The 13,896-nt window shown below is 39.7% G+C and overlaps 1 protein-coding gene across 8 annotated transcripts in view; it reads right to left on the bottom strand.

Annotated features, from left to right (window-relative positions):
* The window catches only part of rgs3a (regulator of G protein signaling 3a), a 267,593-nt gene that overhangs the window by 55,281 nt on the left and 198,416 nt on the right, over positions 1–13,896 (bottom strand). For 4 of the 8 annotated variants that reach the window (XM_041193068.1, XM_041193071.1, XM_041193072.1 and 1 more), the window contains 5 exons: positions 11,695–11,768; positions 7,563–7,664; positions 6,494–6,555; positions 5,649–5,815; positions 4,085–5,526 (listed from right to left, as the gene is read on the bottom strand). In XM_041193068.1, the coding sequence (XP_041049002.1) occupies positions 5,359–5,526; positions 5,649–5,815; positions 6,494–6,555; positions 7,563–7,664; positions 11,695–11,768 (573 nt within the window). In that variant the 3' untranslated portion in view covers positions 4,085–5,358. Of the gene's footprint in view, positions 1–1,057; positions 1,124–4,084; positions 5,527–5,648; positions 5,816–6,493; positions 6,556–7,562; positions 7,665–7,977; positions 8,517–10,263; positions 10,404–11,694; positions 11,769–13,896 lie in introns of those variants that run through there. The other 4 variants (XM_041193069.1, XM_041193070.1, XM_041193075.1 and 1 more) reach the window with 3 other exon arrangements.

Here is a 13,896-nt window from a genome sequence, read left to right on the forward strand (position 1 = left end):
AACTGTAGAACTCAAGACCTTCTCCATGTGCGGTACCATTCCATGTCAACTTCAGCAACTTTAACCAACTCTACAAAGCAATGAACACATCTACAAACTCAAAGGGAAACTAATCAATAACTAACCTGCAAGTTGTTCATAATCCCTTTCAACGGTGCTGGTGGGGAGTTCCTCATGCTACTGAACTCATGATCAGCTGTGTGTTTTTAAGAGAGGGTACCAACTAGAGCGGTGGGGTCAAAAATTGCAGGGCTGGTGTCTAACCAGGATTAGAGGTCACACTCTGTTGACTCTGCATACCTCATGCTGGAAATGGGCAAAGCAACTAAACCAGTACCTGTTGTGCCAATGCTCCCAGCAACTACGGAGGCAAATTTTGACACCGATGCCTTCTAACTGTTCTTCAGTCATTTCTGATTACTTGAGCCTGTACACTTAAGTATTTTGCAGAAATGTCTTAAGTTATTTTACTTTCCTTCATATTCATCACTGTCCCGTGTACGTGATTTTTGTCACTGCTGAACTTGAATTTTTCTACAGGTAACAAACGTGTCTTTTTTAGTGTGGGAAAGTTTGTGCATAAATCTGCATATATTCAATCGGCGGGATGGCAGTATAAGCAGTTTGACACTGAGCTAAGTGTTGGTGGAGCTATCTGCACTTAACTTTTTTTTCAATAAACAGATGAATGTGTGGGGTGCGAGGAGTCCTACAGTTAAAAGGTTAGTTAGGTCACATTGTCACTATGACCAAAGTTTCACTGTGGGACCCCTTCAGGAAAGAAAATCCCTTAGTTTCTACTTTCACAGTGGCACTTAACACCTCTAGCATGTGGCATATACTGCTAACATTTCCAACCATTGGATTCTATGGCAGCTCGCTCTCAGAACGTACATCAAGGATTCACATTGAGATAAAGAAATACAATTAACTTTCAGATGCTTTTTTTTGGTGATTTCAGTTGAAGGAAAAGTTTAAGCTGTAATCCTGTGTTTTCCCCAGTATAAAAGTAATGTCAGAAAATATCAATAGTACCTCAGAATAAACAGATTTTCACCTTTTACTCACAGTCTACCATCAGGGAAGTTTGCTTGGCTCTGTTCTGCCTCTTGTCTTCAATGACCTAGTGGACATCATTAAAAACGGTGTTGTTGATAAAATCATTCTCTACAGAGCGGTTCATTTCCATCTAAATGTAAAATAGCAGCTGAAACACTGGACAGATTAGTTTACATCTAACTCTTGTTGAGAAAGCTCAAACACATTGTTGTGGAACTGCCTCTCTTTTGTAGAATAATCGAGGTTTGTCACTCAGACAAACAGATGGTAACAGCAGCTGGGAAAGTGAGAATTGGTGACAAATGATCAGATTTAGGTATTAGAAATATCAGGCTGCATTTTACGGGGAGGTGGGGAGATGGGCTGCTCACCAAAAGCTCCCCCCCACCGTGACCCTGGAAGGAAAACCAGCCAGTAGCCAACATGCCGGACGGGAGCCAACCTGCACCCATAACAAGCTGCAGGCAAGCTAAAGTGGTTCAGATTGGGATAACCGTCCCCTCAGTAGAAGGAAGTCACCTTGGGAATGGCTGGCCTGATTGGCCAACAACTTTAGCAATTCCAGCAGTGTCAGAGCTCAGCAGTGGGCACTGCCTGGACTGTGGGAAGGAACATGAAGATGATCATGGCTGCTGCATAAAGACAAGTCCCTGGCTTTTAGAGTGGGGAGGAGTCTGAGGGTCCTGGGATGGGGGGAGACGGGGCAGAGGGGAATTGGGGGGGGGGGTGGTGGGGGGGTAGGGGGGGCTGGATTTTGGAGGGCAGGTGACAAGGAAGGAAGGGGGATGACAGCTTGGAGGGGTGTCCCGGATGCAGTAGACTACCCCCCACGAAAGAGCTGGTACCCCCTTCCTTCCCACCTTTACTCATGTGGGCCATAAAGAATGGCCTGCCTGCTCACCCCATGGGCATGCACAGCGTTAATATGCTAATCATTAGGCTTGTTTACAAGTTTAAATGACCTTTATTTATTTATTTATATATGGCAGGCTGGCTGCCTATTCAGCGTCTGCAGACCCCGCGGATTGTGGTGGTCAGCTCGGGGGTGGACAGGAAGGTGGTGTGCTAGCCCCCCTACATATTTTACATACCCCCGCCACTAAAAATGTGCCCAGCTGGGTGGGGTGGGGGTCTGCAAAATCCAGCCTATCATTACTCTACAACAACTTGCATTTATATAGCAACTTTAACATAGTCAAGCATCTTAATATGTTTCACAGGAGTGTTACCACACATAATTTGACCTTGAGCCACATAAGGAGATATTAGAATAAGGGGGCAAAAGCTTGATCAGACAGGTAGGTATTAAGGAGCATCTTAAAAGAGGCAAGAGAGGTAGCAAGATTTAGAGAGGAAATTCTTGAGCTTAGAGGTCTAAGCAACTGAAGGCATAACAGCTAATGGAGCAAGTGTCAAAATCAGGAATGTGCAAGAGACCAGAATTGGAGTATACAGCTTTCAGAGGAGATTACAGAGATAGGGAGAGACAACACCATGGAGAGATTTGAAAACGAGGGATAACATTGTAAAATCAAAGTGTTGTCAAACTGGAAGCTGCTGCAGGTGAGCAAGTACAGAGGTGATGGGTGAACAGGACTTGGTGTATGTTTGGTCGGAATTTTCCAGCCATGTTTTAGGTGTCATGGTGAGCATGGGATGGGGGGCCGGGGGTGGGGAGGTGGGTGCAATATGGTGAGAAGGCCAAAAACTGGTTTCACGCTGTTGTGATGCTCCACCTGTCAACGACAGGCTGGATTTCCCACCACCTCACGTCAGGAAACTAATTTCAGTATTTTACTGCCTCATTATAAGCCCTGCTTGCCGGAATCATCTCCCCTGCTGGATCGTCCGGGCACATTTGATGTGATTGCACACTGACATGTTTCACAACTGTACATAAGTGACATGCACCAGGCGAGCTGCACTTTGCTTGGGCCTTCGAGGTTTGTTTGCCTACCTTGCTTCAGGCAGCACTCACAGTCATCAGTGCCAGGCTTCACAGACAGCACCACATCACTTTCACGGGCAGGTCTCTTAACTGCCAGACCAGCCATAAGGAGGGGGCGGCCTTTCAACAGCTGCAGGCCCAGGGCTTGCTTGGGGGAGGGGGAGAAGTGGCCTCAGGCTAGGGAAGAGGCTGCAGGGCGAGAGCTGTACTGGGGAAGGGGGGTATCCCAGGGTGTGTGCGGGGGCACAAGTTGATCTGTGCAAGTGGCCTCAAGATGGTGAGGGCTGAGGAGGCAGCCTCCAGAGGAGATGAGGCCAGATGGATATATGAGGGTGTGTGTGTGAGAGAGTGAGTGGTGATGTCCCTTGAGCTGGCAGTGAACAAGATGCCAGTGAATGTGTGATGGGCTTACGAGTGTATGAGTTTAGAGTGAAAAAATGGTTGCCTTATCCTAGTGGCACAGATGAGATCATTCATCCTTTTTCTGCACCAGGTGGCTGATCTCTTATGTGCAGTGTTGGCACTGACTACCTCTGCCACCACCTCCCAAGTAGGAGTGGTGAGACTGATGGACCTCCTGCAGCCAAAGCGGGGGTAGAGGACATTGCTGCCGGCCTCCATGGTGTCCAGAAGACCTCCCAGGGATGATTCACTGAATCAGGGGGCCGCAGACGTTTTGTCTTTCGGGGCCATCCTGTCTTCTGTGTGGCAGTCCTTGGCTGGAAGCACTGAGAAGTGAGCGCGCGGCTGCACCTTAAATTTGGCACCCAGCGTGCTGAAGTGACGAGGTGGTGACGAAGCGGGCGAGTGAGAGACCTCCTGCCATAGAAATGGCGTATTTCCCAGGAATGCATCATTAATGCAGCAGGTTTGGGACGATTTGGTATGAGAAGCCACCATTGTGGCCTGTGGGTAAAACATTGTTTTAACCTGCCGCTACTGCAGTTAGGACAAATCTGGGATAATTTCACCCAGTGTAATAAATCAACTGAGTGATATTAATTCAATAATAAACTTAGTAAGTAAAGGTAGCATCCAGATAAATAATGTGGATAAATCAGGCATGAATAGCAAATGTTCTTTAACAATTGTTTATTTACCATTTACCAGGTCATAAAATGGTCTTTTTCCTGTTTCTTGGAGAAACTGCACTGTAAACAATGGTAATTGACAAAATACATCTTCCTTGAATTCCAATACAAGCAACCATGACCAAAGGAAACCATTCCCGCTATGTCTCCCTTGCAACATTTGTAGCATGAGACTTTGTATTTACATATTAATTAATCAACTGTCTCATATTAGGATTCTTAAACTCAAAATTTGAAAGAAACTATATATACAGCTGGAATACCCCCAGCTGCCTGCTGCTGGGGTATATACAGTTAAAATTAAACAATAACTGGAAATTAACTTTCAGATCTCAACATAATTTGTACAGACTCCAGAAAATATTACAAATTACACTTAATTAATGAAAGTTAAGGAAATACCTCTGAAATATTGCACTTGAACAAATGAAAGGGAAACAAGGAATATTTCCCATTAGAAATGCATCAAGCATCTGATTATAATAATAAATAGCTCAATCCTCCCCCACACATAAACAAAGCTGTTTAACAGGTTTCTGTTGCATGAGCACTTAGTACCACCTCAGAATATGGATTCATAAAAGAAAGTAGAAAGTGTCATGATATCATCAGCAGAAATGCCCCTTCAAAGTAGTTGCTTTTAACATATTTGTCACAGTCTCAATTTTCATAAAACACGGAGAGGCAGAATTTGCAAGCTCAGTCTTTGAAGATGGAAAGAAACTCTAAAGTTCTTGAAAGCACAGCTTTTAATGGTGATTTGGTCCTTTATAATAGTCTTTTATTATAATTATTATTGTACCCCACAAAAAGGGGCTCTTGTTGCTGCTGTGGAAGGATACATTGCTCCAAGAAATGAAAGATGGGTATTTTGGCACATGGGAAGTGCAAAATGAACTCTTTCTCTGCCATGGTTCTGTTAGGTCTTCATGCTGTTGTTACACAACAAATACATAAAAGGGTGTCCTAAAACCAACAACATACCGGAAGCAGACAGGAGCTGGGGACTCTAAAAAAGGCTCGCAATAAAACAGTGCCTGACTGTTTTTCTGAAAAAAAACTGTCCAAGTCCACTAATCTCATAAGCACCTAACTTCTGATGCAATCAGCTTTCTGATTCAGTCCATTGAAGCGGGTTTAAAGTCTCTGAGATAAGCAGCAATGGTGATCCTCTCTCTCCAATGATGTAAACACAGCAATTAATTTGTCCCAGGTCCCTGTCAGGAATATTGATATGTGCACCTATGACGCTGCACTCTGTTACTTCTGATTTATCAAATCCAAGTACAGGTCTGATCTCAGGAATCGCGGGTAAGAGTCCTTTTCCATCAAACCATATATCCTTTTCTGAGCAAGATCAAAGCAGGACCGTGATGCTTTCTGAAGATTTTCCTTGGTGAGTTCTCTTGTATAGGAGTCTAAATTAACCTAAGAAAACATCCCAGAAAAGAGCACATTTTATATTCATTTCAGTAAAACTTCTGGATGTGCAGAATTGTTAGTATTATTTGAAGCAGCATTAATTAAAAATTCCAAATAGCCTTGCTTACCTCTTTACAGGATTGAATGGCAATATATTCCCCAAAAATTTTCTTGGCCTTTGAATTCATTTTAGATTGCGACTTGGCTTTTTTGTAATCCTCACATGCCAGCCAGAACTCAAGGTTCTCTTCACTGAATTCAGTGCGTAAGAAGGCTCGAAAAGCTGCTAAACCATCTGCAAAACAAACAGAAGCTGTATGAAGTGCAGACTATGCATCAGTCTAAACACAATAATAAGTTATGATAAATTAAACATGGTCTTTTGATTAATATAGTAGAGAAATTGAGTTTCAACCCTTCCATATTATCAAATCATCTGTTTAATATTTTATTATTGGTAGTTTTTATTGCCTGATCATGCAAAAATGCAACAAAGATAATAAAGGTGCCTTGTGCATCAATGTGTACTGTTGGATTTATTTCAAGCAAAATCACTTTACATACAATTCATTCTATATTGTTTACTACACTTGGAACAAAGGAAGCCTTCCTCATAACATTGTTAAAGAACTGAAGTAGGCAAATTAAATGGCTTTTGAAAGAAATACAAGATGTTGACATAAAATACCCACAAGTTATAGGACACAGGGCCAGAGGATCTAAGTTCTACAAAATTAGTTCATGCTTTTCAGTTGATTCAAAATACTGCCACAAATGATTACATCATGAGCTTTATTTTAGAATATTAAACACTAATAAGTGAATCAATAATAAACTTAATAACAGCTACTTCACATCTAATTAAATATCTTTGAAATTACAAAGAAAGAAGCACTTAAAGGATTAACAATCAATTTAATAATAATCCAACATCTTTTGTGTAAAATTGTTAAAATATAAGCATGTGCCTTACATTTGTGGATAAGAAGCTTGTCCAAAGACTCTCCCCATTTTAGAGCTTCCTCTGATGAGGGCCTGCAGGCAAAGGTACAGCAGTTTGTTAATAAACACATTTCCACAGCCTTTTACATTATTTTCTGTTTGACAATTCAACTGGCAGCGAATCTCCATCATCTGGTTGGTTGATCCAGCTGTCTTCCCACCTCTAGCTAATCATCAACACCAACCCTGAAGACATTATGACATGTTATGCAAACCTGCTTTTCAGGTTGGTCAGGAACACCTCAGCTTTAAACCAACTCAGAGTTACCAAAGCTGCCCTAGATTTTGTTCCACCAATTCATCCCCGAAGTGATTTACTGTAACAGAAACCTGAGTTCACACAAATATGTGTGCTTATTTTTCCTTCCATCTTCCAAATCTGTGGCTATGTTGCAGGATTCTGTGCATCATAGGGCATGACTACAACACTGTCTCATAGGCATCTATTAGACAGCTAATAGATAAATAAATCTCTTGTGGAGGTTTGCAGGCAACTGCAGATTTTCCTAGGCAAGTTTCCAGTACTCCTAACAAGAAGCTGTCATGTGTAGAACCACATTTTCCTAGGTGGGTCACAGAGCTGTCTTTGTATACTTTATGTATAGCAGTCTGCACATATTCAGCTTTCAGACGGAGCACAGCCAATATACTTCTTCAAAAAAATTACTTCAAGGCAGACTCAGTACTCACAAAGCCCAACATTGCATGTTTAAACTCAAGACAGTTAATAGTAAAGCTGAACTATAATTCTCTCAATCCATTGACTTATCAGGTTCTCTTCACTGATAAAGTGAGACTGAATGATCACTAGGTAATAAATGCAAACATTATTCTTCACTTTTGAAGAGTGCTTCACTTTTGTCATGCACAATTGTTGCATTTCACCATTATTGACTAACAAAGTTCCATCTGACTTTTTATCTGACCTTTGAAATGACACATAAAACAAAGTGCAAAATGATCACATTTTACCAGCCACAATGGTTTGTCAGAAAACAAGGATGTAACTTTAAATGTAGAAACAAAAATTCAAGACCTACTTCACAGTTTTAATGACTTTATCGAGTTTTGTAGCATTGCTGCCGGCACCAGATTCATTTCGCCGTCGTAGAAATCCCAAGCGGTTTTTCATATCTTTGGCCCTATGAAGAAAGTAAAACAGTGGTAAATGTTGAGCAGCTGTTGAAGAGTTGCTTACTTGAGAATGATATATTCTTGACTGACCAAGTAAGTATAAAACATTTATTGGATTGAATACTGTACATAGAGAAAGAGGCATGACCTGCATTCTTATTTACTAATAAAAAATAAATATTTAATTCCCCACACTTCAAATCTTATCCACTAATTTGCTGGAACATTTATACCATGATAATACTGAAATATTTTGTTTCACGCACAAAATTTACTTCTTTCCTCATCTTCAAAAATGAGGTAAGTTCATGCTCGACTTACTCTTTCATGGTGTGCCGCCGATGCAAGCCCCCACCAGGACCTGTACGCTGAAGCAAACTTAAAAGCATTTCTGAATGAAACTCATGTGGTTGTGGCTTTGACAGATCTCTGAAAAATGGCATCTTTCGGAATCGACTTGTTCAGACTAGTTTTGAAGATATTTCCCTTTTCTTAATTGAATACACATTTGATTCACGATGGCGTCACAAAACTGTGGTAATTAAACACTGCTCGGTCTCCCAAATATTAGTAAGTTATTTTTTGTCCCTATAGTGTCAAGGTCTTCAGACAACCTTGTGATCCATAAAAAAAAAATCCTAACTTTAACAATCCCCTGGCCTGCAGAGGAGCTATAACATCTGGACTGTGTAGTAAGCAGCATGAATTCCTGTTCTATGCTGAAGTTGCCGTCTGGCTCATGATATGTGCATTCAGGAAGTGGGAGTGACTGCCCTGTATACCCACGTTTTTGAAAGGAGAGCAAGCCTGACTCAAGCGTTGTGTCAATGTCTGCCTGCCTACTTCTGGTGAATAAAGCACACTTATAACTGAAATGCTCAAACAGGAAACAAATGGTGGCTATTTATGGCTAATCCTTTAACTGGTTACCATAGCAACAAATCAAATAGCTTTTTTGGCAGGAGGTAAAGAGCTTGCAATTGTAAGACTGCTGGGATTGTTTAAGTGAAAATAGAAATCAATGTCAAAATTATCCTGACTACAAATTGTTGACAATTCATAAAATTTCAAACTATAGATACAAAAACAGAAACGGGAAGACCTTGCCCTGAGAGAAATGAGTGAAAAAGAGTTTTATCGAAAAGGCTTTAAAGAATGGAAAAACTAAACAGAAGTGCAACACTTTCTGAAAACTTAATTAAACTTTGATTGGAAAAGACGTGAAGTGATGAATGAATGAATCAAACAGCTTATAAGCTAACATTTATCTAGTGATGTGGAAAAATTCTGATAAGCCTAGAACATAATCATTTTTCACAAATTAATTTTTATTGGAAATCACAGGCTTTTTTTGCCATGTTGTTGATAGAATGGTTCTCTTAAGTGGGTAATACAGCATCACTACCTAACACCTGATGGATCACTGTCCACACTACATTCTGTTGCTATTATACTGTGGCTGATGGTGTGAGTGGCACCAAAGGGAAATGATTGGTGCTTTAATTTAGAGTGCAGTGGAGACCTGTTCCAAAAGCTAACAAGATATCCAGCATATATTTCTTGATGCACTGCTTTCTCTGCACCTTACTGATATTTAAATTCTTCATCTAAAAGGAGTTTACGAACATTATTTCTTTAATGACATTTATTTGTATTCAGTCTACAATCCCATTCAGAGCATCTGACCATGCAATTTTAATCTTAATACCAGAAATACATTCGTAATGCAAAAGTGCATCTATGAAGTGTATTGAATCCTCATCCCAAGTTACCAATCTTTTACTTGAGTTTGTAGACCCTTTGGATTTTTTTTTAATCAACGATAACCGTTTCATTTTCATAATAGATCAGTTGCATGATTCTCAAAAAATTAACCCATCTTCCATCACTTAAAAACATAATAGCTAAAACTTTACAGATCTGTAATAAGGCTCTGTTAGTAACAGACAATTTGCCTTAGGTTCCTAGAAAAAGGTCTGGCATCATAGCATTCAAACATAACAAATATGAATCGATAATGTATAAATGCAGATGACTTCAAATTCAAGATAAACAACAGCAATAAACAACAAAAATGTAATAACAACTCCTGATAAACAGGTTGGATGGGATAACAGTATAACTAATAAGGATGACTGGCACAGTGCATTCTATCACATGCTTTTCAAAGTTCTACTGGGACATGGTCCTTCAACACTACTCAACTGTAATTTAATATACTTAGAAATAAAATGAGCTCCTTGCCATTCAAATTAAGCCCTAAAGGCAGGCATATCTAAACATAATCTGTTCCATGACCATTGCCATGAAGCTCAAACTATGAAAACTAAACCTCTGTTGCAGGATTCAGTAGAATTAAATTCCATTTCTAGCTGCAAAGATTATCTGGACATAAAATTCTATCCAAGAGACATTTAATCTTAGCATTTTTGTAATAATAGTAATTATTTAAGGACTACAGTATGGCAAATTGTATCCCTGGCATTTTTAACATTAGAAATCCAGAAAAGACAACAAATACTAGAAATTCATTAAAAATAACCAAGCTCCCATATTTATTTTTACCACAGAAAATAAAGTTTTCTTAGGATCTGACTTTTCTCCTACCTTTCCAAATATCTTTCTGAAAAGTCAACCATTGTGTGCAGCATTTGGATAACTCTATCTGTGAGTAGTGCACGACTGCAGTGTTTTGAGTCAGATCGTTATATTGATGCTCTCCCAGGAAGGCAGATTAAGTAGTAAGTGTGGGCTGGATAAAGGCCAAGTCATGAGCCAATCAGACTACACTATTCAATAAAAGGCTTTATGGGGGAAAATTGTAATTATTTCTACCAAAAACATAAGACAACCATCCCTATTGTACAATAGCTGCATTTACTGGGGCATTTTCTTACTCTTTAATTGCTTTTCTTCCAATCTACACAGAGCATGAACAAAGTCAAACAATAGACATTTTCTAAACTCACTACAAACGCTTGTCCACAGCTCGTTGTTGTGCTCTTGGTTCCACCTTCTGGTACACATTGGTATTTCATATTGGACTGTTTCTCAAATTCTTAGTAACCCTTCTGAATAAATGTTTCATCTTATACTACCAGGGCAATAGGGTAATTTTGTTATTTCAAGGACCTTTTTCAATTTGAGACATATAGTTTGTAAAATGAACTTTATAACAAATATGAATGACAACAAATATAAATTTGAAATAGTGCATTGTGGAATATTATTAAACCTAGTTATTGAATGTATTATATTTCATGAATTTACATTTTTAGCAAGTCCATATCTGAAAAGGGAAACATCTGAATCCAAAATTGTGAATATTTCCACTACTACAACAACACATATTAACATGAAAATATTTTTAACCTGTATAATTGGAATGGTTGTTTAAAAATAAAACATTTTTATTTCTGCACTTGATTGTTTCAAACTATTAGTCCATAACTGTCTGGGCTCTTTCCCCTCATTATTACTGACTGGAAACAGCTGTATCTTTAACTCCTGTCCATCTGCATTGTTTTAATGTGGCAATGCCTCAGGATCATGTTTCATCCTTCCTGCCCCCAATCTGAACCTTCCGTCCATCAGTGTTTGTAATGAAACCAAAGGTGACTTCCAAAGATATATTTACTTTTGGCACCAATGCAGTATTCATCACTGTATGTGTTGGCTATTTACTTCAAACAATCAAAATATATCGGAAGAACCAAAACCTAAGCATTGCTGAAAAATGTATTTCTTCAATGAGCATATGACAGACCAATTACCTTTTAAACCTAACGGAAACAGTAAGGAGAAAGTATGTTGCTATAACTTATGCTTTGTATTTGGAGCAAAAAAAAACACAGAAAAAAGTAAACTAAGATAACCAATTAAAATCAATGATTATTATTCTCCATTTTAGCAGGAGATTAATGCAAAATTGAAGTGAGAACAGGAGTAAAATGTTGTTCCCAAACTAACCAAAAAAAGGAAGAATTTATTACAGCAACCAATATAAAAAACTGTCACAAACGAAAGGATCAAACTTACAAATTCTTGGTCTTTTTCTTCTTGGAGCCATCATCAGTTTCATCAAAGCTACAGTCAGAATCTGCTCCAGAGAGCTGGCGAGAAAACAGTAAAAAGATGGTCTGCATCATTACCAGATTTTCTTATCCTCTTTTAAACTTATTCCAGGTTTATTGTTGGTTATTTTAAGTTTCTTTTTCTCACATACTCTTAAATAATGTCATTGTTAGACTCAAGCCAGCACTGTCTTGCATCGTGCATGGACTTTAGATATAAAAATCATTATTTATCCACAGGCTTAGAAACATTATTTGAATGAGCAGGGTTGCTGGTTTTTAAGTACTCAGCGAGCCTTTGTGAAAACTCAGACACTATTTGGCTTTGTTATTCAAGCTTTTTCCGCCTCAAATCGCTGTAACCACCCTTGTTCTTTTTTTATCTTGAACACTCTAATGAAGTAGCAATGCAATGGATTTCATATGATTGGCTGAGAGACAGTGGGCAGCTCCAGTTTAATCCAATAGCTCAAGTATATGAATTCTCAACTGTAATTTCTATTAGTTTGTTCTGCAATGCAGACAGAATGAATTTAGTAGAAAATAATCAAAGCCACAATTGTTGGCACAGTAGGTTACATAAACCTAATTAAAAGTTTAATAGCCTTTTTGAAATAAATTAATTTTAGCTCCACAGCAATAAAGGAAATAACTTCCCTCAGAAATTCTATCAATTGCCATCATTTCCTATTTATAGAAGGCAGAATAAATAGAAAATGTGTGCTCACTAAAAATGAGCTCAGAAATAGAACTCCGAATTGGCACCTCCTTTATGTTATCCAACTTCTAAGCTAATTTACAGCTACAGCTAAGAGCAAAACATTAGTCATCTTGGGATATCCTGAATTAATCATGCAGCTATGTAGGTGAATCAGAAATGGGATGACCATGTGTATAACCCATTGTTGGGCCAGCCGAACTCAAACTGGAAGGCACTGAATTTTTTTTTGGCGATGGAGGATTTGGCTGCTCCTCTCCTCCCCTGATGGCAGGGAGAGAGAAGACCCACAAGGTACAGACTGGAAAGGAAATGGGAGCAGGCGGCCAGGTAGGTGAACTCCAGGAATCTAGCCCCAAGGATTGGCTGCAGTGCTGCAAAAGCTTCAATGACCTTACACAAGTGGCCACGGTCAGTGAATATCTTATCCACAGAACCATCAACACGTCCCATTTCTCAGTGCACCAAAGCCCCACCACTCAGCAAACAGCTATCTCTAGCAATCAGGACTCATGTCTAACATTCATATACTTAACCTCGGCCTCACACAATTACTGTTGCTGTAAGCCATGCAGCTACATCTTACAGCTTCTGCATACTTGTAACTATTCAGTTATAACAGGCACATCAAACAAATAACATACACATTGACACTCTTCCCACTCTTTTGCAGGATAGGGTTGCAGACAACAGAAGGCAGCAGCAGAGAACTGGGGAGGGAGAGGCATGCATATATCTCCTGTCCCTCTGGTGGAGATGGTGCTCTGCATTAAAGAGCTGGAAGTGACTGAGGCCACTGCAACCAACATCGCCAAGGACATCCAGGGTGATGGCATGTTTTCGCCTTCTGCACCTTCTTAAATCCCATTTCTCCCTCGTCTGGCATTAAAAGTACAACCTGCAGATAAAGTGACCATGGAACTCTTGCTTTCCATCCCAAACCCTTCCCTCAGCCACAGCTTCTGGCCGAGATGGAGGTGGGAAAACTGTTTCCAGAACATCCTCGGTGGCCTTTTTGAGAACCCGCGATCTCTTCTCTCTGTGCACAGCTTCCCCTGTCTCCAGCCTGTGCTCCATGCTGCTGTGGTGTAAGAGGGACTGCCACTATAAGCCCCATTTGTTATAGCAAGCTTCTCACTGACCCACTTTCAAAGATCTCTGCAATCCTTGTAAAAGTCCAGCAAGACTCCTTTCTGTCTCCAATGCCTTGTCGCAACTCTTCCAATAACAGTGAACCCAGCATTTCTATATATATACAAAAACAAATGAAAATCTCAACTTAAAGTCCCAATGCTGATTCCCTTTTTAACTTTAGTGTTGTGGGTTGGGGTGCGAGAGGTTCTTTGTGCATTTGAATACAGGTTCAGTTTGGAGAGTTTAAAAGATCCTGCAAGGTCTAATATGGGTAGAGTTCAGGTGCCAAATCAGCGTTTGATACCGACAGGTCAA

Source organism: Carcharodon carcharias, chromosome 8 (genome assembly GCF_017639515.1).
Source record: "Carcharodon carcharias isolate sCarCar2 chromosome 8, sCarCar2.pri, whole genome shotgun sequence".
Taxonomy (NCBI): Eukaryota; Metazoa; Chordata; class Chondrichthyes; order Lamniformes; family Lamnidae; genus Carcharodon; species Carcharodon carcharias.